Below are 27,252 nucleotides of genomic sequence, written 5' to 3'. Positions count from 1 at the left end.
AACAACATTAGGACAGTGCTGGGTCAAGCCTCAGTAATGGACCAAGCTCATATTGCAGTTGGCGTGGGCTAGACCAACAATCTCAAAAACTCTCCCAAAGGGAAAATTATTAGCAATCCCCAAGGCCTCTGCTCACACAGAGGAAGGGCAAAGGCAAGACATGACTGAAGCCACGGGACAGCGAATGAAGCTGGAGCACTGTGTGGATCAGCACCATGATTCCTCAAGAAACCTCTTTAGAGAGACGAAGCTGGGGACAGGGTCTGGCTTCAAATGCTGCAGTGGAACGTGCTCGGTGGACACAGCATGCACAGCTCACCCACGGCACATTCACAGGCAGCTGTGCGTGATCCAGACACACAGACGGCTATTCGTGAGAAAAGGGCCAGGCCCACTGACTGGATCAAAGCCACTTTAGCATATTTATGCTGGGTAGGGGGACTGCCCAACTTCCCCCGAAATGCCACGTGCAGCGCTCCAGATGTGAAGCTTCCTGTGCCACAGGGGACTAGCTTCACGACACCCAAACACCTCAGCCCTGGAATATGCCTGTTACCCAGGTCAAAGGCCTGTGCTTCAAGAGGCTCCTTTTGGTGGGCACCAGGTAATAACAAAAACCTCAGATCAGAATGGGGAGATGTAGTGGATTGTGATCAAGGCCTTGTCTCAGCAGGTTAGAAACCCTTAACCAAGGTGAATAAAATAAGTATCAGGTGTCTGCATGGGGGCTTCGGATCAGCACAGCTCCAGCTGTTGTGGCCGCTTGGGGAGTGAATCATCAGACAGATCTTCCTCTCTCTCCTCCTCTCTGACTTTGCAATAAAAATAAATAAATCTTAAAAAAAAAAAAAAAGAAATTGTACTTCCAATCTTCCACCTATTCTGCTCTAGTGAAGTCCAGACTGTAGAAAAAGTGCTCTTTTCTAAAGTGGGTTCTAGAGGGTTCCTCCTGGTACACCTTTATTTAAAATGTCTAGCTGGTTACCACTGTGCATTGAGCACCCTTCAGATAACAGCTTCTATCTTTTTGAGTGGGCTGTGGGCCAGAATCTCAGATGCATTTACAAGGACACACTCATCATGGAAACATATTTCCCTTGATTCACGCTGGCTTTGCATGGTCACTGTTCATCCCTTGCAATGCTTTCAAAATTTATAATACAGCCTCACTTACGAAATAAAGGAATTATCAGATGTTACTAAAAACCTCCTTAACACAGCCAGGAAGAATGAAGGAGGGCGATGGAGTACAAATCAACGTAACGACTCTTTCATTTCACTCGTTAAGAGGAAATGTCTCCCTCGACAGGGACAATGCCAATGTGAAAGTCTGCATTTATACAGCACTCTCATTTTATTCTCTAAAATCATTATTAAGCATTATACCTTTATCATAGACCTGCAGAGTAAGTTGATAATTTAAAAACAAACGTTGAGGCAGATCACAAAGGTTAAGTGTAGCTCCTGATAGTGAACTATGGGGAAAGACTGGGGTAAGTGCAGGTTTTAAAGCCGCCTGACCTACTGTAGATCCACGGCGGAGCACTTAGCCACCACGCACCCCAACCTCCTCCTGGCTAAGACAGGAATAGCAGCGCTAATTCACGGCTGAGAGGATTAAACATGCAGTCCGTTTCTGAAGCATAATCCTGACATGGACTGATTTGAGCAAATGGGTGCAAATATACCCTCTGACTTTTTTTTTTATATGAAAGTAGAAAAATTTGGTTCTGTAGCCTCAGCATTCACTTACTGCTCTCACCATAAGGTCACATTGCCAGAAACTATCCAGAGTGCAAAAACATTCACAAATACTCACTCTTCCTCTGATAGCATAATCAGTAAACACTAACCGATGAAAGAGTTTTCAATAAGGAGTCTCTGTCACCAAAGGGGACAAGCTAATTACACACAGCAGAAAGACGAGGGTTCAGGAGATGCCATGCGCAGAGAAACAAAGTGCTATTTAAGAGAGGAAGTGTTTTAATGACAAGTTTTTTTTTTTTAATTTTCTAAAAACAAAGCATGGTACACAGTATAAAACATCCATTAAACTCTCAGAATTCTATTTTAAACATGGTGAACAGGGCAGACCTTTTGCCTTGAGGTCATAGTGCCAGTTCACCAGCCTGTTTCCAGGAATGCAGTGGTGCTGGTACCTGGGCGTCGGGGCGCCAGCTTAAATCGCAGGTGCTCCATGTCTGATCAAGCTGCCTTTCAATGTGCCTGGGAAGCAGCCGACGACCGCCCAAGTACTCAGGCTGCTGGCCCCTAGGTGGGGGAACAGGATGGGATTCCTGGCTCCTTGCTTTGGCCCAGGTCAGACCTACCTATCACAGTCATTAGAACAAATCGGTAAAAGGAAAATGTCTCCCTCTTTGCCTCTTTCTGTGTCACTCTGCCTTTCAAAAAAAGTATTTTTTTTTCTTTAAGATTTATTTATTTATTTTTATTGGAAAGGCAGATTTACAGAGAAGAAGAGACAGAAAGATCTTCCATTCTCTGGTTCATCCTTCTAAAAAGGCTGTAATGGCCAGAGCTGGAATGAAGCCAGGAGCCAGGAGCTTCTTCCGGGTCTCCCGTGCAGGTTCAGGGTCCCAAGGCTTTGGACTGTTCTCTACTGCTTCCCCAGGCCACAAGCAGGGAGCTGGATCAGAGTGGAGCAGTTGAGACTTGAACTGGCACCCATATGGGATCCCAGTGCTCACAAGATGAGGATTTAGCTGTTATGCTATTATGCCTGGTCCAATAAGTAAATATTTTAAAGAAAAGATCTGTAAAATTAAAAACAAATAAATAAGATTTGTTTCCCATCAGTGAGTACATGGGTTGAATTCTCATCCAGCCCTGATTCCATCCTGCCAGTGTAGACTCCCTGAGAGTCAGGAGGACACGGCTCCAGTGGCTGCGCCCATGTTACCCACAACGGAGACTTGAATTGGTTTCATGGTTCCTGGCTTCCCCCTGGCCAAGTCCTGGCCACTGTGGGCATCTGAGGAATGAATCAAACAATGGAAACGGTCTGCTCTCCCCAACCCCTTCTCTCTCTGTCTCTCTCCCTGAACCAGACTCCCTCTCTCTGTCTCTTGGATATAGTAAAGCAAATAAATCAGTGTAGTAACACTATACTTTCATAATTTAAGCCTAAGTTACATAGGATTAATACAAAATTAATAAAAGTAATTATAATAATTAAACCTAGAGTAGCAATCCTTGGACAATGCCAATCATATCCTAACTATTTTATAAAACTTTCTTTAACCTTCACAGTGAAACACAGGGAGGAATCCTAAAACTGTTATCTCTTGAGGAATGAGAAAACTGACAAACTCTAAGATTATATAACCTGACCACGGTTAGTATAAGACAAAGCACGAGATGTGAATCAAACTGCTTCTGCTGGTAGAATATCATGAAATTAAAGTAAATGGCCGGGGATCTGGCACTGTGGCCCAGGAAGTTATGCCATCACCTAAAGTGTTGGCATTCCAAATGGGTTCCAAATTGAATGCTGGCTATTTCACTTATAATTGGGCTCCCTGCTAATAGCCTGGGAAAGCAGCTTCCTAATACAGCCCCAGTGCTGGAGACCCTGCTACCCATGTGGGAGAGCTGGAAGAAGTTCGGGGTTTTGGCTTGGCTAACCTAGCTGTGGCAGACATTTGGGGGGTGAAGCAGTGCATGAAAGATTTCTTTTCTTTTTTTTTAAGAAAGAGTATCTACCTCCAGCTGGAAAAACAAGATTCCTTGTAAGTCAAAGGTCTAAGGGTACTAAGCTCCACACTCTGTTTCTTCTAGCTAAGTTCACTCCCTAATCCTTCAGGAACAAAAGAAAGCAAGAGGTGTGATGTTTACAGGTAATCCAAGAGGAAAAAGCAAGAATCTAGACTGACCATTTGAGAGGAACTTTCCAAACCAAGACACAGGGCCACATCATCAAAGAACATCACGCAGGATAAGCCCGCCTCCTGCGGGCTGTCAACACATAAACAGTGTCAACATACACACAAGATGGGGAGGTACGAATATAGCCTACTGGGCTCAGTCACACTTATAATTTAAAATAGAAAAAATAAGAAAAGCAAAGTGGTAAGATGAGTCTGACAGCAGCTGCCGCCGGGAGACTGTGCTGCTGTTCTACTAGGCAAAACACAGGCTGGCAAAATGCCACCCCAAATATTTGTGCCACACTTCACAAAGCACCCATCAATGCACAGGTATCACTTCCCAACCACTGTCAGGTCCTTGTCTCCCAGGCCACATCATCTCTTCTTCCTCAGTGAGCTCAAGTAGGAACTGGGTCCTAGCCAAGACCCCACAGCAGTCATCAAGAATGTACTGGCAGGGCCTGGCACAGTAGCCTAATAGCTAAAGTCCTCACCCTGCACATGCCGGGATCCCATATGGGTGCCGGTACTAATCCCGGGGGGGGGCCCTGCTTGTGGCCTGGGAAAGCAGTCAAGGATGGCCCAAAGCCTTGGGATCCTGTACCCGCATGGGAGACCCAGAAGGGGCTCCTGACTCCTGGCTCCTGGCTTTGTGGCTGCTTGGGGAGTCATCGGGCGGAAGCTCTTCCTCTCTGTCTCTCCTCCTCTCTGTATATCTAACTCTCCAATAAAAACAAATCTTCAAAAAGAAAAAAAAAGTACTGGTAACACAGCAGTGTTCTGTTTCTCACCTATACATTGGGAAAACTTTGAAGATGACCTTCTAGGACTAAAGAAAAGCAAAACTAACTCTTTTTTCCCTTCTATGTTGATAAACAGAAATCCAGGAAAGCCACATCAGTCTAATAGCCATTCACCTTCCTTTCTCTCTCGCTCACTCTCTTACTCACAGGACACTTCCTACAGGCAAAGATCCACAGAAGCTCTCATGAAGCTGCTGAGTCAACAGTTTTATTTACACCCTTCCAACATCATCTTTGTTTTGGACACTTTTACTAAGAATGGGAACTCTACATCTGCCTGGGTGGTAATGGGATTCACCCCAGTCTCATTGTGAAAAGAAAGATGATGTTCTTCTCTAATGAATTTGCTATTAGGAAAGCGGGAGGGATGCTATTTCCATTAAAAAATTACCCAAATTTGACAAGTTTTTTCCTGTTTATACAGCCACTGTCACCTCAAAGAGAAGTGACATCTCGGGCTCCTCACCCAATCATGACCGCACAGGAAACGCGGGACTCTGGGGTAGACCCACCTTGTGAGTAGAGGAGGATCTGCATCTCCAGCAGCACACAGGTGAACACCTGTACCAGGTTCTCTAGTCCGAGCAGCTCAACGGCCTCTCTCAGAGGATAATCAGAGAGCGGGAGTTCATTGGGGCCAGGTCTCTGGCAGATGACAGGTTCGTAAACACCGTAAAATTTCAGCGACCTCCCTGGTGGTGGAAGGGGTACCTCATAGAGAATATTATGGATGTAGCTCTCCAGTGGCAAGGGTGGGGGCTGCTGGGAGGTGACTGCCTGGTAAAGCTGGAGCAGGAATTTCTTGCAGGCCTGCATGAAGGGGAGCGGGGTGATGAGGCATATGCTTTTGGAAACATACAGGGTGTCTCTGTTGATGTCGTACGAGTTGTAGCGCTGGAGTTTCAGGAGGGAGGTTGTGTCGCCATCGTCGATGCTGCTGGCCAGGGAGTCCATGCTACAGGAGGACGAGGCGTGTACGCTGCTGGGATGCTCAGCGTTGTGCATCTGGTACAGTGTCTGCATGGCGGTGCAGATCTGTTTACTTGTGACTTCTTCATAAAAAGTGAGAACAAAGCCATAGGTGCGGGACCCGTCCTCTCGGGTGATGATAAATGAGTGGAACTGGGGGTCCTTGCTGTCCACTTGCGTCCTGAATGACAGCCCTTTGGGCATGCACAGCTGTGGAGGGAGACAAGAGCATTGGATTCATCAAAAATGTGCACTGTTTTATAAGACAGGATTCAAGAGGACAGTTTTTATCTAGACTGCAAGCTCCTCATTTACACCTGAATAAAATTATTTTCCAGGGATAGCACAGTGGCTTCCCAAGAGTACGCTAATCCTCGACCCCATATGGGTGCCGGTTCATGTCCTGGTTGCTCCATTTGCCATCCAGCTTCCTGTTGATAGCCTGGGGAGGCAGCAGAGGTGGCCTAACACATTAGGTCCCTATACTCATGTGGGAGACCCGAAAGGAACTTCTGGCCCAGTTCTGGCAGTTGTGGGCATCTGGGGAATGATCAAGCAGATGGAGGAGCTCTCTCTCTGTCTCTCCCTCTCTCCATGTAACTCTTTCAAGTAAAAAAGAAATAAAATAAACCTAAAAAAATATTGTTCTCATGAATACATAAACAAGGAAGAAATCTTTATTATGTGGCATTACATGCTGGGGGCTTTACTAAGAAAAAGATCTTTGACTTAATGCCAGTGAGTCTCTAAGGGGCTTGTGACCTTCAACAAACCTGAGTTCTCTGGGCCGCTCTACTCCAGCACCTACATCTGCCATACCATGGCTGGAAGACACAGTGGTACACAGAACTCTACAAGTACTGGATATCTTGTAGCAATGATGATAATGTTTCAAACCAAACACCTTGAAACAGGTGGAAAACAACATCATCACTGCTATTCTGGATGATACTTTATCTTAGAAAAATACATTTTGAAAGTGGAAAGCTTCTTGATTTACTCAAACAGAAGGGCAGAAACAAGGCACCTGGAATTATTTCCAGTAAAGACTACACTGCTCTGGGTCTTGGTAACTACTCCAGATTGAGTCAAATACTGGAACAAAACTACCAAAGACCTAATGATGCTGTCTGTATTTCAGACACCTACAATGCAGAAAAATATCAGAGTTGATTCTTTAAGACATTTTAAAATCAAATAAACAAATACAGAACATGCAAAATACACTGAGAAAAACAAACCCGTATTCAATCACCTTACCAATAGGTATTCAGTTTCATATATTTCTATCTGCATTTCAGTGTTTGCACTGGAGTAGTTTTACTGCACATTAATTACATTTTTCTATTTTTTTTCACACTTAGTAACTAATTTTGGCACTAAATTTAGATGTTCTCCCAATCTCTTTACCAAGAAGGCACAATTGACCTTAACAGTTACACACCCTTCATTCACACTGTCAACAGATTTACATATGTGCTTTGATGGCAATGCAAAGGCGAGAGACAGCCACTGCTGGAGCTTCCTGGGGCAGTGCGTGCAACAAAGATGGCAGATGACTGACAAACATAAAGCAGAGGAAGGGCCATGACAGGGAGCCGCCCAGGCTGCCATGGGAAAAATACAGCAGGATGACACACATTACAAAAGGAGAAGCTGCCTGGGAAAAAAACAGTCCAAACTGAAAGCTGTCAGGAAGAGGAAGCTGATCCCAGGTGCAAAGGCCCAGGCAAGAGAACCCACGCTGTGAGGAGGTGACACAGGATGGAGTGGGGAAGGGAGAAGAGACACTCAGTCAGTAAGGGCAGGTACTCGCAGGCCCACCCAAGCCACATCCCATTCAGCTCCTGTACACAAAAATGGGTGTTGGGGCCTAGTTCAATCCAACTGATCCCACTATCCAGTCCGCACCCATGCTGTTGAGTGCCACGATCAGTCTAGCCAAGTCTGCCCCTTGGCTTTTGCATCAGATACTGCAGCCTGACGTGGCCTGCCCCAGTCCCAACTCTTGCTGGTAGGTGCTGCAGCCTAGCTCTGCCAAGCCTGCCCCTATCCCTGGCTTTCATGTAAACTCTCAAGTGTGATAGCCTAGCCCAATATGACTCACACTCCCACCCGGTTCTTGCACATGCCAGTGAGCTAAAGTTTGGCCTGGCCCTGCCCAATCTACCCCCTCCAGAACCAACCCACATATCTGCTGACAGGTGGAGCTACCTTGCCTAGCCTAATACCTAGGCCTGAATCATATGCTCATCAGTAGGAGCTATGACCCACCAGGGAAGGTTCCCAAGTTCCCCCACAAGACCCTCTCCAGGACCCAGATCTCACACATGCCAGCAGGTGTTAGGCCCTTACCTGACACAGTTTGCCCCCTCCATTCCAGCCTAGGTAGGAGTTAGTGGATGTTGCAGCCTGGCCCACCCCACACCCTCTTCTTAGGTGTACCTGTGGCTGCTACAGCCTGGACCAGCCCGGCCTGATCCCAACCCCAGTGCCCATGACTGTTGGAGGGTTCCATGGTCATACCTAGCTCATCCTGTCACTACCCTAAGCTTTTAAGAAAACCTATGGAAATTTTGCAGTTCCACAGGGGTGGGCCCACTTATCCCTCACAGAATCTGCCCCCAGACCTGGTTCTCTCACGTGCTGCTTAGTGTCATGGCCCAGAGTAACATTATCTATTCCTTGTTCCAACACTGCTGATCTCAATGTGTTCCAATCTCAATGTGATCTAGCCCTGCCAGGTAGGCCCACAGGCCTAGCTTTAGTGTGCACTGTTGCGTTGGGGTCAGCTGTGGACCATGCTCAGGTCTCCCATGTGGGCTGGTGCATCAGTCAGATCTTTAAAGGTCCTCCAGGTTCCCCCTTCCAAACTGCTCTGTTTCAGCCCCTATACTTACCTGCAAGTACAATGGCTTTGTTGATGGAAGTCCATTAGAAGTCATTCCACACCTACAACATACTCCCTCAGTGGTCTTCCCTCCCACCCATACTCTTACTCCCTTCCCTGAGCAATCCACAGTCCCCGCACCCAGGAGCACATGGGTTCCCCAGCCCAGTCTTCCAATGCCCAATCATCCAGTGGGGTGGGCTGCTGGCCTAAAGCTCTGCACAAATGCTGGGGTTGTAAGCTCCTGGCATGTGTGCTGGCCTAGAACCTTACCCCTCTGCCCACTCAAGATCCAAGCCCATTCAAAGTTGCCCAAGCCCAGCACACCAGCACACCACAGCAGCATGTTAACCTAGGGCTCTCCCTTCCCTTTCTTCCACCCCACTCAGGACCAACACATGGGGAAATCCCCAGGCTTGCTCTGGCTGCCTTGGCATGAGTCCCCAGGTCTCCACTGCCCCATGGTGTTATCCCCCATGTCCTCTGCCAGCCTGTATCCCCATAGTCCCTACAAGCCAACTTGCCCATGGTGGGCCAATGGCCCTTTTTCCTTTTTAAAAGGATATATGGAGAAGCTAGAGAATGCTGGACTGGGACACGCCACCCTAGTCCCCATGTAGGGGAACTGCAGGTTGCCCGGGGAAGAGAGTCTGGGTTCCTATTGCAGTGGGAGTTGCTGAGGGCAATTTGACAGTGGAGGAATGACTTCTGGTGTCTTCACAGACTGGGCCACTGCAGTTGCAGATAGACAAGGGAGCTGAGATGGAGTGCTTCAGAGGGAGGAGCTGGCAGTGTATCTGTGTCAGGCCAAATCATTCACCCACATGGATAATCCGGAATGGGCTAAATAGCATGCCCACCATCCACTAGAGCATGCAAAAGCTGGAACTGGGGGTGGGAGGGCATACCTGGCTGTACCAGGCTGCAGTATCTCCCTGCAAGTGTCAGAGCAAGGGGGGGACCACATCAGACATCAGGCTGGGCCAAAGCACCTATCAAAAGGCGAGAAAACTAGATTTGGGAGCAGACTCTCTAGGGGACTTATCGGCTCGCCTCTGTGGGGCTACAGCACCTGCTGGTTTGAGCGCAGAGAGATGGGGTTGGTGATGGGCTGAGCCAGGCTGGACACGAAACTTACCTGATACTCACAGGACCTGGGGCTGGGTGGGGGCTGGGCTGGGCTGGGGCAGGCCACAGCACCCATCAGTACATGCAAAGCCAGGACTGAGGGTAGACCACACCAAGCAGGGCAACAGCACCTACTAGCAATGTGAGATCTGTGACTGGGAGTGGGGGAACTTTAAAAACACCCACTGGGGAGCACAACAGCCAGGGCTAGGGGTGGGCCAGGCCAGGCCAGGCATGGCTCGGGCATTTCTCAGCATCTGTGTGGGCCGAGTAATATTGGCTGGTGCAGGTAAAGGACCAAACCTGACCCTGCACTGGTTGGCACGCACACAAGTCAAGTCTGAGGTCACCCCAGGTGGGGTTTCTTAGGGGATGCCCCAACTAGATTGCTGCATTCAAGCTCTGGCCACAGGTAAAATCACAAAACATGTGGTCCGATCTTGTAGTATATGTGTCAAGACTGGGCCTCCTCAGTTGCTGCTGCCTGTGCAGTGGACAGCATGCAAATGGGGGACATGACAGCCTACTCATCTAAGCTAGCATGGGGCGTCAATTGTCTTGTCAGAGGATGGAAAGTAGAACAGGTTGGACCACTCTCCTGGCTAAGCTTTACATCATGCTCTGGGTCTGGAGATGCAGTGAGGTGGACTTTATCAACCAATAGACCTTGGAAAGATTTTCTCAACCCTGGTGCAACGAAGCCAACAACAGCTCAGAACTTATCAAAACTGCTCAAGTAATACTCTTGGAACACTTTTCCCCATATTGGGGTCTCTAAGGAGTCAGCAAAGGACCGTCCCCCTATCCCTGGGTACTGATGTAGTCTGATAGCAAGGAATGACTTCCTTCCCTTCCCTCCCTGTGAACACAGGAAAAAAAAAATTGAAATATTTGTCTTACCCACCTTCCTCCATACCTCCACTGCTGACCCTAATCAGAGACCCACACGGGTGTGCATTCCTCTCAACCATGCAAACAGTACTTTAAAAAAATGTAAGTCAGATCTTGTCACTCTTCTAAAAACAGGGAGTTGGATGGGAAGTGGAGCAGCCAGGACACGAATCAGCACCCATATGAGACCCCAACGCTTGCAAGCTGAGGATTTAGCCAATTGAGCCACTGCACTGGGCCCTGGTATGCCTACCTTATTTCTAAGAATCTCTCAAAGGAGACTTCCATTACTCAATGCATTGATTCACATTCCTCACAAATTTCTACTAAATTCTAAAAATGTATTTAAGTTCCCTTCATCTTTATGGTGTCTATGAAAATGATGAATTATAAGCCCATCCCACAATGTTCATTTATTTTTTTTTAGATTTACTTATTTTTATTGAAAAGGCAGATATCAGAGGAAGAGAGACAGAGACAAAGATCTTCCATCCGATGGTTCACTCCCTAAGTGGCCGCAACAGCTGGAGCTGAGCCAGTCTGAATCCAGGAGCCTCCTCCGGGTCTCCCACACGGGTGCAGGGTCCCAAAGCTTTGGGCCGTCCTCAACTGCATTCCCAGGTCACAGGCAGGGAGTTGGATGGGAGGTGGGGCCGCCAGGATTAGAATCGGTGCCCATATGGGATCCCGGTGCATTCATGGTGAGGACTTAAACCACTATGCTATCATGCCAGGCCCCCACAATGTTCTTTAAAATATGAAAACTTGAGGGAGACTGTTGTAATGCAATGTTAAACTGCTGCTTGGAACACTCACACATCACACTGGAATGCCTGTGGCCAAGTCCTGACCACACTTCCAATCCAGCTTCCTGCTATGTGCTTGTGAAGCAGCAGGTGACAGCTTAAGGATTTGAGTCCCTTTTACCGACACAGGAAATGCAGGAGGAGTTCTTGACTCATGGCTTTAGCTTGGCCTGGCCCAGCTCTGGTTATTTCAGAACAAGCCCATAATGCAGCATCAGCAAGGAGATAAGATAGTCTATGGCTTGTGATTCAGACCTCATGGCTGCTGGAACCCTGAGCAACTACTTTCTCTGAGTTTCTGCTGCCACATCTGTAAAATGTGGAGAGTATATTTCTTCAAGAATTTTTAAAGGATTACATTAAGTGAAATAATGGACACATCCAACATATAGTCACTATCTTCACCAATAAACTTTCGAAGGCTACAGTGAAAATGGAGAGGGCAACAGAGCACACATACCATGTTCACAGCATCCTGATCAAAAGGGTTCCACTCGATGTTCTGAGGATAGTGAGCCAGAACTTTGGATTTGAACGTTCTTCTCAAAGGACTCTGGTCAAAATTTTCACCTATGACAAAAAATAATTCATCAATGCCTACAACCCTTTTTGAAAAACATGTTATAGTTCTATACTTACTTGAAATCAATCTCTACCTCTAACAGTCTGAGTGGTAAGACGCTTAAAGAACAACTGCAAATTGGAAATAGGAGGTCCACATTTAAAAATTTAGGATCAGATTTTAAAATCATAGATAACTGACAACTAAAAAAAAAATAACAATCAACACACGCTAATCTAATTGTCACTAACTTATAGTCCTCATTTAATTATTCGGAAACCAAAAAAACTTCATTTGGAAATATTTAATTCACTAAAGAATCATCTTGACTTGAGTTGATCCCAGTCTTGTAACTATCAAATTTTATACACAGTCACAATGCTCGATGCTCAAGAGGTGGCGATTCTGCTGTTGAGTCTTCACAAAAACCTCTGACACACTTGAGCGCACGAAGGCTGTTAGGTAAGAGAACTAGTAAAATTAGAAATGTCATTGCTGAGTATCTGTGTCAGAAAAACAGAAGCAGCACATGAGCCCGTTAAACACCTCACACCAAATTAATTACCCTCAAAATTCTAGAACCATGAAATAACTGTACTTTATTATATTTAAGAAAACCCAGTAAAAGGTGTCAGGTTAGTCTTTATCTCCTTGACCCCTCAATTCCTAAAAATATCTGTTGTCACTAAATACCTTAATTTTGTAAAATGTTTAAGTGGTGGATCTTAATTTTTCAAAATCACAAACTGGGGCTAGAGCAGGAAGACCTTGGAATGTCTATTTGTTTCCTATTTTTTTCTATTTTAAGACTTTAATGAATTACAAAACATCAACTGTTACAGCTAAAGAAAAGGTCACTTGTATTTGTACAATTAATAATACAATGAAGCAATCTGACTTATGAGTCATACTTTGACATCTTGTTAGACTCAGTTTCCATTTTGGGTAAAAAAAAGATGAAAAGATAGATACTAAAATACTTCTACGTGCAAAACTTAACAGATCATAGAAGGAGGGAAAAGTCACACTCTAAAATCTTGCCGGAGACTGTAATATAAATACACAGAAGCTTTTTGGAATAAGGGCACATAATTTAAATACATTACTGAGGCAACTAAACTACTGCCTTGGTTATGACTATGGCTAATGATTTTTCTCCTTAGGATTTTGGGCAAGCATCAATTACAACTCTGTTTCTTTCTACCCCATACTTGCCTCTTCTAAGAACTAGAAATTTTCACCCCTGAAATTATCAGAGGCTTCCTAAAAGAGAGCCTAATGATTTTAGTACATCCATATCCTAGGGTGTATAAGCAGCAGCAGACCAATAAGTCAAGGTGGCTTAGCAGCAGAGCTGGGGCTCAGAATTCGTGATGTCACGGTGAATGGTGTCTTTAAGCAGCTACCAGAGCTTCATGTGAACACCAGGAATGTTCATTTAATGCTTCATAAGGAAGAAAATAAAGATTACCTCTTTCATCACTAGAAAAACCAAAACACAAATTGTCTCCTTATTTTCTAAAAGCACCTGCTGCTGACTGCTACTGAGACAGGACACCAGCAGACAACGCACAGCCCAGGAAGGTCCCCTCGTCCCCACCACTGGCAACATCCACTTTCCTCTGCTAACTGTGGGAGCCCAGGACACAGTACACGGTCCAGACATAACTTCTGGCAACACTTACCTTTTCATGAGTTCCTGATTGTGTATGGTTAAAATAGGAACATTATTTTCATTTAGATATCAAGTTATTAAAGGGACAGGATAAATCATAAGTCATGACAGTGCCATTTGAAAGAGAATTCTTCTGTTAATAGGGAACACCACACCTTCTTGAGACAGAATCAACTAGAGAAGGAAATCACCTCCAGACACAATGAATTCACCAAAAAAACCCACAAAACAGAAACAAAAAAACCTCACAAAAGAAAGACACCAGAACCACCACCACCACCACCACCTTCCATCAGATTGCCAAAATGGGGACAACAGGAAGAGTCACTGCTACTTAATCGTACAAAGCTGTCTTGGCAAATAGCGTTCCGAAGAAAATTAGGGGAACAATCAACCCTCTGGACCTTCTGACAACACCGTTAGGCATTCAGAAATGAGTGGATACAACTCCACAGAACTAGCTAAACAAATGCCTTTCAGGGCTGGGTCCGGAAGACAGCCCACTCTTCGCACTGGAACACAGGTTACGAACCTGTAACTGAGAATCTCCTGCAGGGAAAAATGACCCAGTCTGAGAATTTGGATTCCCAAGAAATCCAAATATCTTTTAAGTTGAAATTGAAACAAACAAGGAGTATAAACTTACACAGTATTAATAATCCATTTTATGACTAAATACAGATTTAACTTCAAGTTAAGACTGCCAAGTACCCTACTAAATTTATGCCACAATTAAGCTTTTCCTCCTAAGGAAACTATTCTATCTGCCAAGACAGCTTAAAACTGGTGATATTTTTTCAAGGTTTGAAGCAAATGAAGTCTTTATGAAAATTAAGATGAAGATGAGAGAACAAAAATACAAAATAATACCTATTCAAAGTGTTCAATCAAAACCGAATAAAGACACATTTATTGTAATGGGATTGGGGTGAATTAAGATAAAATTTCTAATACCCCATCACTTCTTTAAACTTTTACCTGAGGTCGCATTTGCAGCATCTTGGCTCCTGCCATGACGATCTGCTTCTAGCCATTGGTACAAAACTACACAATGTAACAGAAACAAGAAAAGCTTTATGAACAAAGCAACAAAACAAACAAAAAAGCAAAAATGACTTTAAAGAATGGAAAATGAGAATGAAAGATTAAACAAAAGCAATTAAATGAGAAACATTAATATCAATAGAATACAGCTTAACATCAATGGGATAGAGCTCATTAGCTATTAGTAATGAGAGTAAAGAGAACAGTTAATTTCAACAAAATGTCACTTAAATATCTGTGAAGTTATTTGCACAAGGAAAAGCACACATATTCTTTCAACACTAATCTCTCTAGAGAGAAAGCAATATTTCCATAGTCAAGTATAATAGAGTATGATAATAATAAAGTATAACAGCAACACTACAAAAGACCGGCTTTTAAACTTATTCCCTCCGCCCCCCCAAAATTACATCCCAGCCGCTGCACACCTATCACAGTGGCTCGAGTCTGACAAACTGACGATACGAAATGCAGACAAGGATGCGAAGCGGCAGAACTCCCATTCACTGCTGGTGAGAATGCAAAAAATGGTACGGCCACCTAAGTCAGGCAGTGTCTTACCATATTAACCACATACACCGTATCTATTTGACCATATAATCCCATGACCCGATCTAGTCACTAGGAGAACGTCGGACAGATTCCAAGAAGAACAAGCTATCGCATACCTGACAAGTCCTCATCAAAACTGCCAACAGCCAAGGGCAGCTTTGAAATGAACGAAAGAAAGAATGGATGCAGGCGTGTGACAGGGTCAGTGGCAGGGATCCTCTAACAGAAGTCAGCAGGTAAACACCACAGAAACGTGATCAGGGGACAGGCTTCATGCACCCTGCAACCGCAAGGGGTGGACAGGGAGGGAAACTATATAATCTTTTCAACATTTTTAGTAAATCTGAGAAGTGCTCTACAAAAACAAATGTATTTTAGAAATGACATTTCCAATATCTAAAGAAAGGGTTATTATATCCAAACTCACAAATAATCAATCTTTTCTATATCAATCTATATAAACCTAATATGAAATCTGCTCTGTCCTATGATCCCATTTAAACAACAATCGTTTCCAGCACTACTAACCATGAGCTGTGGCCTCATATAGAGAAGTTTACTACTCTGAGGACACAGCTAGCGATAAATACACACTACAAATCTTCACCTGAGAGGCTTTGAAGGGCGTTGAAACTCCTGGTTGTCTGCTTTTACACATCTCTAAAGAGATGTCAGGGGCCTGGTGCGGCAGCCTAGTGGCAAAAGTCCTCACTTTACATGCACTGAGATGCCATATGGGCTCAAATTCGTGTCCAAGCGGTCCCAGCTCCTTGCTTGTGGCCCAGGCAAGGCAGTCAAGGACAGCCCAAAGCCTTGGGACCCTGTGTGAGACACCCGGAAGAAGCTCCTGGCTCCTGGCTTCAGACTGGCTCAGCTGTGGTTGTTGCAGCCACTTGGGGAGAGAATCATTGGATGCAAGGTCTTCCTCTCTGTCTCTCCTCCTCTCTGTATATCTGACTTTCCAATAAAAATAAAATAAATCTTGAAAAGAAAAAAATAAAGAGATATCAGGTCTTTGTTGTTTGAACAATAGCATATGGGGGCGAGCAGTTGACCTAGCTGTTACGCTCTGGTGAGGATGCCTTTTCCCCACATTCGTGTGCAGGTGCTCAGGTTCTGGCTCCGGCTCCTGACTCTAGTGGTAGTGTACCTGGCACACATTGGTCAGATCAACAGTCATTTCCTGGATGCCGGCTTTGGCTCCCCTGAGCCACTACGGGCATTTGGGGAATGAGCCAAATGATGAAAGCAGTATGTCTGTCCCTCCATTGCTGTCTCTCTGCCTTACACACACGACAAGTGAGAAAGTGCATCAATGTCAGACAACCTTCTATCCAGACCCCAAGGTCACAATGATTCCAGAACAAGAACATAGTGAGTCTTGATCCTGACATGATCAGAGTCCACACCCCAAGGAAGGCTGTAGGGGACTTTTTCCATGCTCTCCCCAACAGGAACAGCAACACAAAGGGTTAGGGAAGGTGTCTACAGACCTCCTAGGCTGTAGGGACAGAGGGAATGACTCATCACAAGTATCTAAGGCACCGTGAAATCAATGATCCCTGGGGGACAGTCAGGAATACAATCTGACATCCACTTTGTGAGTTAACTGGTTCAAAACAACCACACATCCGTTGTGTCAGGTCTCTGGCTGAGGGTGACGCGACAGGCACAAGCCAGTACTTCCTCTGGGCATGTAAAGCAGACAGCTGCACAGTCTTAATGGCAAGCAACTGTTACAACTGGAACTAGTGTGAAAAACTTCAAGAGGGACGCTACACTCACAAAATACCTACCAGAAACACTTCCTCTCTCTCATTTACAAAAATAACCACCACTCATCAGAGGCAGAACAGGGGGGCGGGGGGAGCTGCTGTCCATGACCACAAATATCCCATTTAGAGAAGCAAGCATACACTACACAGTCCTCACTGAAGATCATCTTCACAAAAATGAGCTGCCAAGGGGGGAAACCAGTCCTGCTGCCAGCTCTGCTCAGCTCCCACTGAAGCCTGTAATCTGTGTTTGCCTGGGTTAAAGGGGACACTCTGGTCTACATACAGATTCTCACTAGGATTAGTTACCAACAGCTCCCATTCCTGCATTTAGTTCTTCTAGCTTCTGGTCGCATCAGAAAAAAAACGAAACATGAAAACAAATGTGAGAGTGCAGTATGATCAGTTATGCTCAAAATACAATCCATCATTTCAATACATTTAGTTGTTCAATTATTTCACCTTTGCATCCAAATTTAGAGTCCAGTTAGCTATAATTTAAATAACTCAGAAAAATTCCAGCAAAGTTTGTGCATGTTTCAAACAAAGCTATAATCTGACTCATAATTAAAGTTCAGAGTTCAAAGTTTATTTCAGAGCATACACATTTTAAAAGATAACGTAAAAACTAAAAAAAAGCATGAATACCTGTTTAAGACATCAACATGTATGTGAACAGTTATGAAAGGACTGAACTCCAAAACTTTCTCAACCCCCCAGAAAGTATTTGAAATATTTCACAGTATGGAAGAACCTGCTACAAAGTTTGTAGAGGATGTGAGAATGCCAACAACACTACTGCCCTTGCAATGCTGGGAAAGGGATTTGGCCTGTCAGTGGCTTCAAGCTGTTTCTCAATTGGCACTGGGTGTAAAGACCCCACCCCAAGCCTAAAGCCACTGGTATAGATTTCTATAGGCTGTCCACAGGTCTGTAAGCAGAGAGAGATGTGTGGACATTGTGAACTGTGCAGGATCAGGATGGGTGAGACTTGTTCCTTTTCTCTCTAAAGGAAAAGATAAAATACCAACATACACTTCTCCTAGTGTCCAGAAAGGACAGGAACAAGAAAAGGGAAGCAGAAAACTGTCCCTGAAATCCACGCTGGACACTCCATCTGAGGGCAAAAGGGAAAACAGTGGGGTGGGGACTGCCCGCGTAGAGCCTACCCCAAACTGATCTGGGCCCCGGGAGGTGGTGGGAGCTGATGAGTGAGACTGACTAGAAAGAGAAGGGCCACCTGGCAGACTGGCAGCTAAAACGGAGGGTCAACGCGGAACAGGTGACATTTAACTTTATGAAACAGACACCTGTTGAAACAGTCACCATCACAGTTAGCATTTACATGGTGCTTATTCTAAGACAGGTGCTATCCTGACAGCTCCACATACACTCACTCCTTTCACCATCCTCAGATCCCATTACTGTCCTCACAGAACCAAGAAACCAAAGCAAAAAGGGGGAAAAAAAAAAAAAAAAAAGGGCAGCTAAGTGACTCGCCCGAGGCAAGCAGCCTGGATCCACACCTGTCCAAGTGAGGTCATCTCAAGAAAGAAGACTCTAGGCATGGAGACAACTGATACTGAACCCAACAGGCAGACCTGAACAGTTGAGGCAAAGCCTGGGCAAGACCAGTGGGTCGTTGTACCTGAACAACACCATGGATGGAAGGTGAGGCCAAAGAGGCAGCAAGTGGCCAGAAGATTCAGGGCCTTGCAGGTCACTGGGAAAACCTGGCGTTGAACACTAGGTATCCAAGAGAGCAACTGAACAATCTTAAACAGGGAAAGGACATGACCTATCTTTGCTTAAGAAGATCACCCTGGCAGCTGAGAACACTGGCAGTTTACGAAGGCAAGAGGGTAGCAGCAGAGGCTAAGGGAACAGAAGCAGGGACGAGAAAAGGCCAGGTTGTTTCCCCTCTGTTGGAAAAACACACTAATTGAAACATTAAATAATAACTATATACCAATCTGAAACTCTGATTCAGTAAAAATCTCAACAGATGAAAGCTCGGTTTCTCTCTCTACTCTCAAAGCAATACATACAAATAAATACCCAAGTGACACTTTTGAACAAACATTAATAAATTCTGAGTGAATATTAAATAGATGGCTAGCCGATAATCCAGGACACAGATGCAGAGAGGAAGGCAGGAGTGAGAGCTGTAGGGCACTTACAAAAGAAATCAGAATGGGCAGAAAGAATAAGCAACTGGCAAAATGGCCAAAGACAGAAAGCAGCCTGTGAGATACAAGGAAAACCAGAGTACTGATGGAATGAAAGCCAAATGAAGAAAATGTTTCACAAAGAGGAATGTGACTACATGGAAGGCAGCGGTGACCCGGATGAGAGGAGCTTCCACGGAGCAGCAGGGGTGAACGCCTGCCCAGAGTCGTTCCAAGTGAGCAGGCACAGTCGGCAAGGAGAGGCAGGGAGTTGAAGGACCTGCTGCAGAGTTGGCGACATGCATGATGTTAGAGGAGAGTGCAAGGCGAAGGAAAGCGTTTCTGCTTTATGCTTTCAGACAGGAGATAACACATTCAAGAAACATGCACAGAGTGCCCGTGCTGCGCCAGCAGAGTGACCAACGCGGGCACGCTGTCAGCACAGGACAATGCCCTCATCTCTCACCCTCCTCCCCTTCCTTCCTGGTTGTCAGGCGGAGAAGTGACTGCCTACCTGACCCTGAGCTCAGGCTCAGGTCACACTTCCTCTTCCTGGAATGTGACTTATCTCCTTCAGCAGTACAAGTCTTTTATTCGTAACCCTGAACCCTTCATCCTCTCATTCTTTCTGCTGTGACTTTTCTCCTTAGAGTACCCTTGAAACTGCCCCAAACAACATTCCACGGATAAGCCTCCCATCGTCTGAGCACCAAAGCACAACCTTGGCGGATTCCCTACTGTGACAGAGGCAGCGTGGGGCACCCCTCAGCACCCCTCTTCTCTCCTTCTCAGCAACCTCATTTCTGGGTAGGGGTCAAATGACTACTTACCCTGGCAAAATGACAGCAGCAGTGACACAAGTCACCTGCAAATTAAAATACACAATCTGTCCTGCCTCTGCCATCCAGCAGCTAAATGCAAACGGAAATGAGATGAGGTCACAAAATGAAGTAAGACAGGGTCATTGAATGCCTCTGCAAAGTGGTGTCTCTTTGTCTACAGTCTACACTGCACTCAAGGTGAATGAGAATTAGACTTCAAGCAGTCTTCAGCCTCTGATGGTTTGGGGTTGTTACCACGGCATTTAGCTATTTCTGTGTAACTGTGCTTGCCTGAGATTTGACCTCCGGCTCCAGCCTAACCCGTGACTGCATTGTGCTGTCTGCTCCTGTCCCTGTGTTGAACATCAGGACGGGAATGGTGCCTCACACACAGAGCAGCATGTGCCCGGATTTACAGCATGTGCCCTTTTTCACAGAAGCCAGCTACTAATCAAGACCACAACTGTCCAGCCACAAAGCGCCTGTGAGTTCCTTGAAACACAGAGCCTGTAGGTCAGGGATTGGTCAGCTCCAGGCTGCTGGCCACGTGGGGACCAGGGCAACTGCCCCAGGGCATCTCCATAAAACTACTGGCCCTACTGAGAAATATTCAAGAATAAAGAAAACAACCTTGGCCACCTTAAAAGTTGGCTTTAATCATGACTTACATGAATGCATCAGAAAGGTTGGAATTTTTAGGAGATTCTGAGTTTTTTTTTTTCCATTATATCAAAATTAAAGAGTCAGACTAATTTTAGCTCATTCTAACTACACCTCAACTGCTGAAATTTACTCCAAGAGCACACAATACATTCAATCCCACCTTGGTTCTGTATACAGTTCCATTCCCTCACTGGTTCAGGCCCTGCAAGTTGGGTGGGGGACGTGGTCCCCAACAAGACTGCTCTCACTTCAGACACCAGTCACACTTCTGGGATTCCTACACTAATTCACTTCTAAGAGACCGGCAAAAGGCCCTCAGGATCAACAATTTACTGCAACTCAGAAAACTCAGGAAAATTAAACGTTACAGTTTCATTACAAAGACTGTGAGAAGGAACAGGCAACTGAAGAGACACACAGGGTAAGCAAGGTGTGGCGGGGATATGGAATTTCCTTATGGGATCAGGGTACATTACCACCGCCATCACCCTCCCCGCCCCCCCCCATAGCCCCACAGCTTCCCTCCCCCCAACACACACACACACACACACACACACACACACACGTCCACCAACAGAGACACTCCACTGAATCTCAGTATCCAGAGATCTTGGCAGAGTGCCATGACAAAGACTTGACTGAACAAATCTCTTGGGATGTGACTGAACTCAGCCTCCACCCTCACCCCTGCCCTGGAGCCCAGGCTGAATCAAAACCCCAACCCTCCTATTACTTCTGGAGATAGCTCTGGGATATCTGTGGGCCAATCATTAGTCACCATATTAGCATAATATTCCCATCATCCAGAAAATTTGAATGATTTCACAAATTCAGGCCGAAGACCAGACATAGTCCTTATTGTGCAACGACACTGCCAGGCAGAGCACAGCCTGCCACCAAGCAGGGATCACACTGACACTTGTAGAAACAAGCTGGGGATAGGGGGCCCAGCACGATGGCTTAATCACCTAAACCCTCATCTCGCAAGCACCCAGATCCCATAAGGGTAACCAGCTTGTTTCCCGACTACTCCACTTGTACCCAGTTCTCTGCTTATGTCCTGGGAAGGCAGCAGAGGACGGCCCAAAGCCTTGAGACCCTGCACCCATGTAGGTCCTGGCTCCTGGCTTCAGACCGGCTCAGCTCCAGCCATCATAGCCATCTGGAGGGTGAATCAGCAGACAGAAGATTTTTCTGTCTCTCCTCTTTGTAAATCTGATCTGCCTTTCTAATAAAAACAAATACATCTTTAAAAAAAAAGCCACAAACAAACAAACGAAAAACAAGCTGAGAAGGGAACCCCAGGATCTGGAGTCTTGCTGGTAGCCCATGTTTACCACAGTACCCCTTCCTAGTAAAACACAAAACCAGAGAAAGATTCTTAAAACTGGCAGATTCTAACTGGCAGCAAACATGGGTTTATAAATTTTAGGCTAATAATCAAATAAGTGTTTGTTATGTGGTCAATAGTGCTTAGTCAGCAATTTTAATATTCTAAGTAGGTAACGGAATTTCAGGAACTTCAGATAATTATAGCCATGAAAGCAGGGTTCTAGTGCTGGGTGAATATAAGCACTCTTCAGAAAGGCCTTGGAGAAGTAGAATTAAAAGATAATGTACAGTTACCCACTTCCCAATTCAAACATTCATGGTTCATTGGACTTTTGTATTCTAAGACTCAGGACAATTTTCCATACACTGTGTCATTCCTCAAATGGCTACCATGGTCAAGGCTTGTCCAGGCAGAAGCCAAAGGGCTGGAACTCCATCTGGGTCTCCAAGACGTGGTAGGGACAAACAGACCATCTTCTACGGCTCTCCCACCTAACAGAGAGTTAGACTGGAAGCAGAATAGCCAGGACTCAATCAGAGCTCCAGCAAGGACCGCCATTGTTAACCAGTGCTCCAGCAAGGAATGCCACAGTGAAATCTGTTGAACCACAATGCCAATCTAATACTGCACATTTTCCGCCAGCTCTATGAAGAGCTCTCACGCTAGTCTAGTATCCTGGTGCACAGCACAGATTCTCTGAGCCCTTTTATTACTATAATAACGAGCAGTACTATTATTAGGTCTCTTCATTCTATGAGAGTCATTCATCCAACATCCTTCTGAGAAGGCATACCAGTGTCACAACTCATGTTGCATTTTGTCATCCCTATTGCTAAAGAAGGCCTTCTCTGCCACAGAGATGTTAGCAGAGCCAGCCTCGCCTTCCAGAACAACAAAAAAGAATCATTCAGCATTGAAACATTTATGACTGAAGGGTAACTTTATACAGCCAGAGTTCTCCGATGGACTCCACCTGAATCCTGCCTGCTGCCCACTCAAAGCAGCAGCTGTCTGATTAGAGCAAAGCAGATGCTTCCCTCCCTCTGCTGCCAATTCTCTCTCCCTCAAAACCTCCTAAGTAGCCAAAAACACAAGTCATAAAGTGTAGTGTCCATATGGTTATCAAAGGACTTAAACACGAATACTTTCTTCCTTTTGCCCTCATTAAAAAGCACAAATCCTTCCTAGTCAGAATCAGCAAAGTTCTCCCAAGGAAAGATATAAACGATAAGGTGGGGAAGAGCTACATTTGTTTCACTAACAAAACACATTCCCTTGTACCCTGCACTCTGGTCTATTACATTATTGTAACAGATGCAAATGGGGAAAAAATCGCCAGTAATCAGATTCACCAGGAAAGAATGTACCTGTAAGAATCAAACAGAAACATTCTTATTCCAACAATTACTGGCATTAGTTGGATGGCCCAGCAGACTCGACATTTACTAAGCAGACATGATCGCCTAAGTTTCTAACAAGTTTCTGCATACCACAGTGTGTTTTTTATACAAAAGCCTTTTAGGCCCTCCCCAGTATGGGTAGCGTTTGTAAAGATTTCAGTATGGAATTGCCCAAACCCATGAAATCACGCTTCACATATGGGGTGGGTAACAAGTGCCTGATGTGACTTGCGAAGTAAACTGTGGTTCCAGAAGATTCAGTATTTTAAAAAATGAGAGAAAAGTCACCACTTTGATGGGGGAAGAAAGGCACTTCAGCCACTTTCTGAGGTTTTAAAAATAAACATGGGAGCCAGCATCATGGCACACTGGGTTAAGCCACCAGTTGCCATGCTAGCATCCCATATCTGGATGCCAGTTCAAGTCCCAGCTGCTCTGCTTCCAATCTAGCTCTCCCTGTTAATACACCTGGGAAGCAGTGAATGACCGCCCAAGTACTCAAGTGCTTGCTGCCACCTGGGAATCACACAGAGTCCTTAAAAAATATTAAACATGAAACAAGGAAGGATAAAAATGGGGTGAGGAGAGCAAAATTTCTTCATTCTGCATAGGAAAGACAACTTCATATTTGCATCAGAAAAGCATAAGGGAAATACTCAAAATGATCTGTAACCAGTATTCTCACTGCCCACCAAGAACCTCCCTCCAGCTGCTGTTTCAGCAGCAAAAGCCTCCACTTCAGTGTGCCCCAAACTTGGTCCAGCTTCTCCCTTCCCGGCCACAGAGAGCTGGATGGGAAGTGGAGCAGCCAGATCATGAACCAGTGCCCATATAGGATTCTGGCAGTAGAAAGGCTAAGATTTAGCCACTGCGTCATCATGCCGAGTCCAGAAATTCACTTTCAAACTTAGTTATGGAATTTGGCTCCATGTGGCTATAGGACTAAGGTCTGCTTCCTTGCTGGCCATCAGCCAGCTGCCTTTAACACCGAGTCCTTCTCTCTGGTCCCTGCACAGTGGCTCCCCTCACCTCAAACACACCTTTACCCACTTGGAATCCCTCTGACTTCTTTTCAGTCATAGCTCTGCTGCTCCCCATTCTACAGCATTTGAGTTTTTCTGCTTTTAAAAATCCATGTGAGTGGTGGGCATTCAGAGCAGCAGCTAAAATGACACTTGTGGGATGGTCATATGCCACAGCCAAGTACCTGGTTCAAGCCCCTGCTCTGATCTTTATCCCAGCTTCCTGCTAATGGACTCCCTAGGAGGCAGCAGGTGATGGCTCAAGTAGTTGGGCACCTGTTACAAAAAAGGGAAATCTAGACTGGGTTCTGGGTTGTTCTTGCCCACTACCAGCTTGTTGCAGGCATTCAGAGAACAAGCCAGCAGATAGAAGATCTCTGTCATTCAAATAACGAGGAAAAAGTATATTGAAAAAAAATTTTTTTTCATATTTCAATAAAAAAATATTGAGTCGGGATAACCCAAGAGTCTCTCCCAAATTTGGGGCCAACTAATTAGTAACTTTTATTGCATCCTCACAGCAACTCCTGAGACTGCTCTGACTGCAGGGCCAGAAGACAGCAACCGTTCAGGCCAGCGTCAGAACTCTGTCCACCACACCCTCTTTCTCTTGGCCCTTAAGCTCCTACACTTCCTTAAACTTCTCAAAGACTCCTTTGGGAATGTTCTTTAACATGCACAGGAAGAGAGAAGTATCCTTTATAATGCTACAAAATCTACAAAATTATGGCAGGTGTTAAAAACAATTATTTGAAAGGCACAGTGGTGCAGAGAGAGACAGAGACAGAGATTCTATCTCCGGGTTAATTCCCTAAATGTCTCCAACAGCCAAGGCTGGGCTGGACCTAAGCCAGGAGCCAAGAACTCCCATCTGAGTCTCCTGTAAGATCATCTGCCACTTTCCCTGGCACATTAGCAGGAACATGGATGGTAAGCAGAGCAGCTGGGACTTAAGGCAGGATTCAAACTGGTACTCAGATATGGAACACCAGCACACCAAGGGGCAGCTTAACTGTCCTCGCCAAAACACCTGTCTCCACAGGAAAGAGGATTCTTACGGTCCAACATTTTAAAAGATTCCATGAGCACTGTCATACATTTATAAAATGTGTACTCACTGGTATTTTACAGTGGAAATTCCCTTGAATGTCTGTAAAGTTCAGGACAAAACACTTTTCTTCATGTGTGGCGTATGATTTTATTAAGGAAACCAGAACATAAAATTCTCAGAACTCCATTCTTACGAGTACTGTGCATACTGCTATCTATTTACCATACTGCAGTAAAGCTGTGAGATCCTACTTACCCCCTCTAGACTTCACACTCAACATATCATTCATCCTGAGATCCTCAATACCGACTTAATACTGCACCTAGCACATGACATATGCTCAAAATGTTTGTTGAAAAAACAGATGGATGAATGAAATTATAGCGTTAGGTCTCAAATACAGACACTAGAATTTGTAAGACTCAGTTATTTGTAGCTGTGAAAATGACTCATTTTAAAACCCTAACTACATAAACTGAAATGTACTTGTTGGAATAAAAATAGCTCTTTTAAGAGAACATTTTCTTTACTAATCTGTGTTCAGCTATAAATTAAAACCTGATATCCACCTTATTTCAAACGTAAGGATGTTACTATATATCTTACATCTAGTATGGTGTCTCATGGTCAGAATTTTATAATTCTTTGCTTTGAATACTGGGTCCTATGGGTTTTCTGAAAGTAGGTGTAGTGTTTACAGTGGTCTGAGATTTACGGAGATGGGGAAGTGCATGGAATTCCTATTGTTATGGGGTGCAGCCAGTATAGCCAGTACCCATTGACAGTGGGCAAACGAAATGTGGCTGTGTCCCCTATACCCTGTCCTGAAGGTGGGTCCTAACAGCAATGGAATGATAATTCCATCCTCAACCACTTCCCCCACATCCTAATTTAGCGAGGATATTGGTAGCACATAACAGGCTGTGGTGTAACCTGCTGTGCCACAGCACCCATCCTAGCCAGGATATTGGATGCAGACAAGTCCAATTAGTCTAGGCATTTTTAGCTACAAGCCCAGTTCCTGTTCCTGCCTATCCCAACAAGCACTAATCAACTCCTTAGCCTACAACACATAGGTATTTGCTCCTGCCATCCTGTGACTCACCTACCAACTGAGAGGGGACGATATTGCATTGTCTTGTAACCACCCCCCTCACAAGCCCCTTTAAAAGGCCCGTGAAGCAGGGACTCTCACTCTCTGGTCAGGTGCTTCCATTACTCTGGCACCTCGACTCTTGGCTGACCCAGGACAGGTAATCCCCTGAGCATGGTCCCTGTGTACTGCTTAGCTGGGGCAATGGTTATAATAATGTTGTTTGTGTGCTGTCAGGAGTTCCAGCAGGGGTGAGGCCTAGCAGTAGTAGAATGTGGGCAGAAAAGCCAGGGAAAGGTGAATGTCTGCAGCTTTGGAAGTGTGTCCAGGTTATTCATTGCATGTCTCTTCGAATGATTTATATTGTTGGGGAGGCTGGGACATAGGTCTTCAGCTTAATGGATGGACTTCAGGGTAATGACCATTTGTTCCTTTTGGGATTATGATTGGTTGGATTATGATTGGGTGGCTTGCCGCATGGACTTGTGATTTGCTATTGTGCTCTATTATCACCAAGCTTGGTTAATAAACACTCTTTAATGAACCTTAGACAGGTCTGGTGTGACCTCGCTCACACCCCGCAACACTATTTGCCCTGTCATCACTTCCATTGGTACAGTCTGTTTATTAATGAGCCAGTAGTACTTGAAACTTTATTCTATTTATTCTCTTTTACATTCTGTGAAATCAGTTTTCCTGAGTTCTTTTCTCTCACTGAT

The 27,252-nt window shown here is 45.1% G+C and overlaps 1 protein-coding gene across 6 annotated transcripts in view; it reads right to left on the bottom strand.

The window, feature by feature from the left end:
* DENND5B (DENN domain containing 5B) overlaps positions 1-27,252 on the bottom strand; it is a 140,195-nt gene that overhangs the window by 72,662 nt on the left and 40,281 nt on the right. For 4 of the 6 annotated variants that reach the window (XM_058655746.1, XM_058655744.1, XM_058655747.1 and 1 more), the window contains exons 2-4: positions 14,590-14,655; positions 11,835-11,944; positions 5,203-5,869 (exon numbers count right to left, since the gene is read on the bottom strand). In XM_058655746.1, the coding sequence (XP_058511729.1) occupies positions 5,203-5,869; positions 11,835-11,944; positions 14,590-14,655 (843 nt within the window). The remainder of the gene's footprint in view (positions 1-5,202; positions 5,870-11,834; positions 11,945-14,589; positions 14,656-27,252) is intronic. The other 2 variants (XM_058655745.1, XM_058655748.1) reach the window with 1 other exon arrangement.

Source organism: Ochotona princeps, chromosome 27 (genome assembly GCF_030435755.1).
Source record: "Ochotona princeps isolate mOchPri1 chromosome 27, mOchPri1.hap1, whole genome shotgun sequence".
NCBI classification, from domain to species: domain Eukaryota; kingdom Metazoa; phylum Chordata; class Mammalia; order Lagomorpha; family Ochotonidae; genus Ochotona; species Ochotona princeps.
The sequence above is the reverse complement of the archived record's forward strand: the minus strand, read 5'-3'. Positions and strand labels throughout refer to the sequence as shown.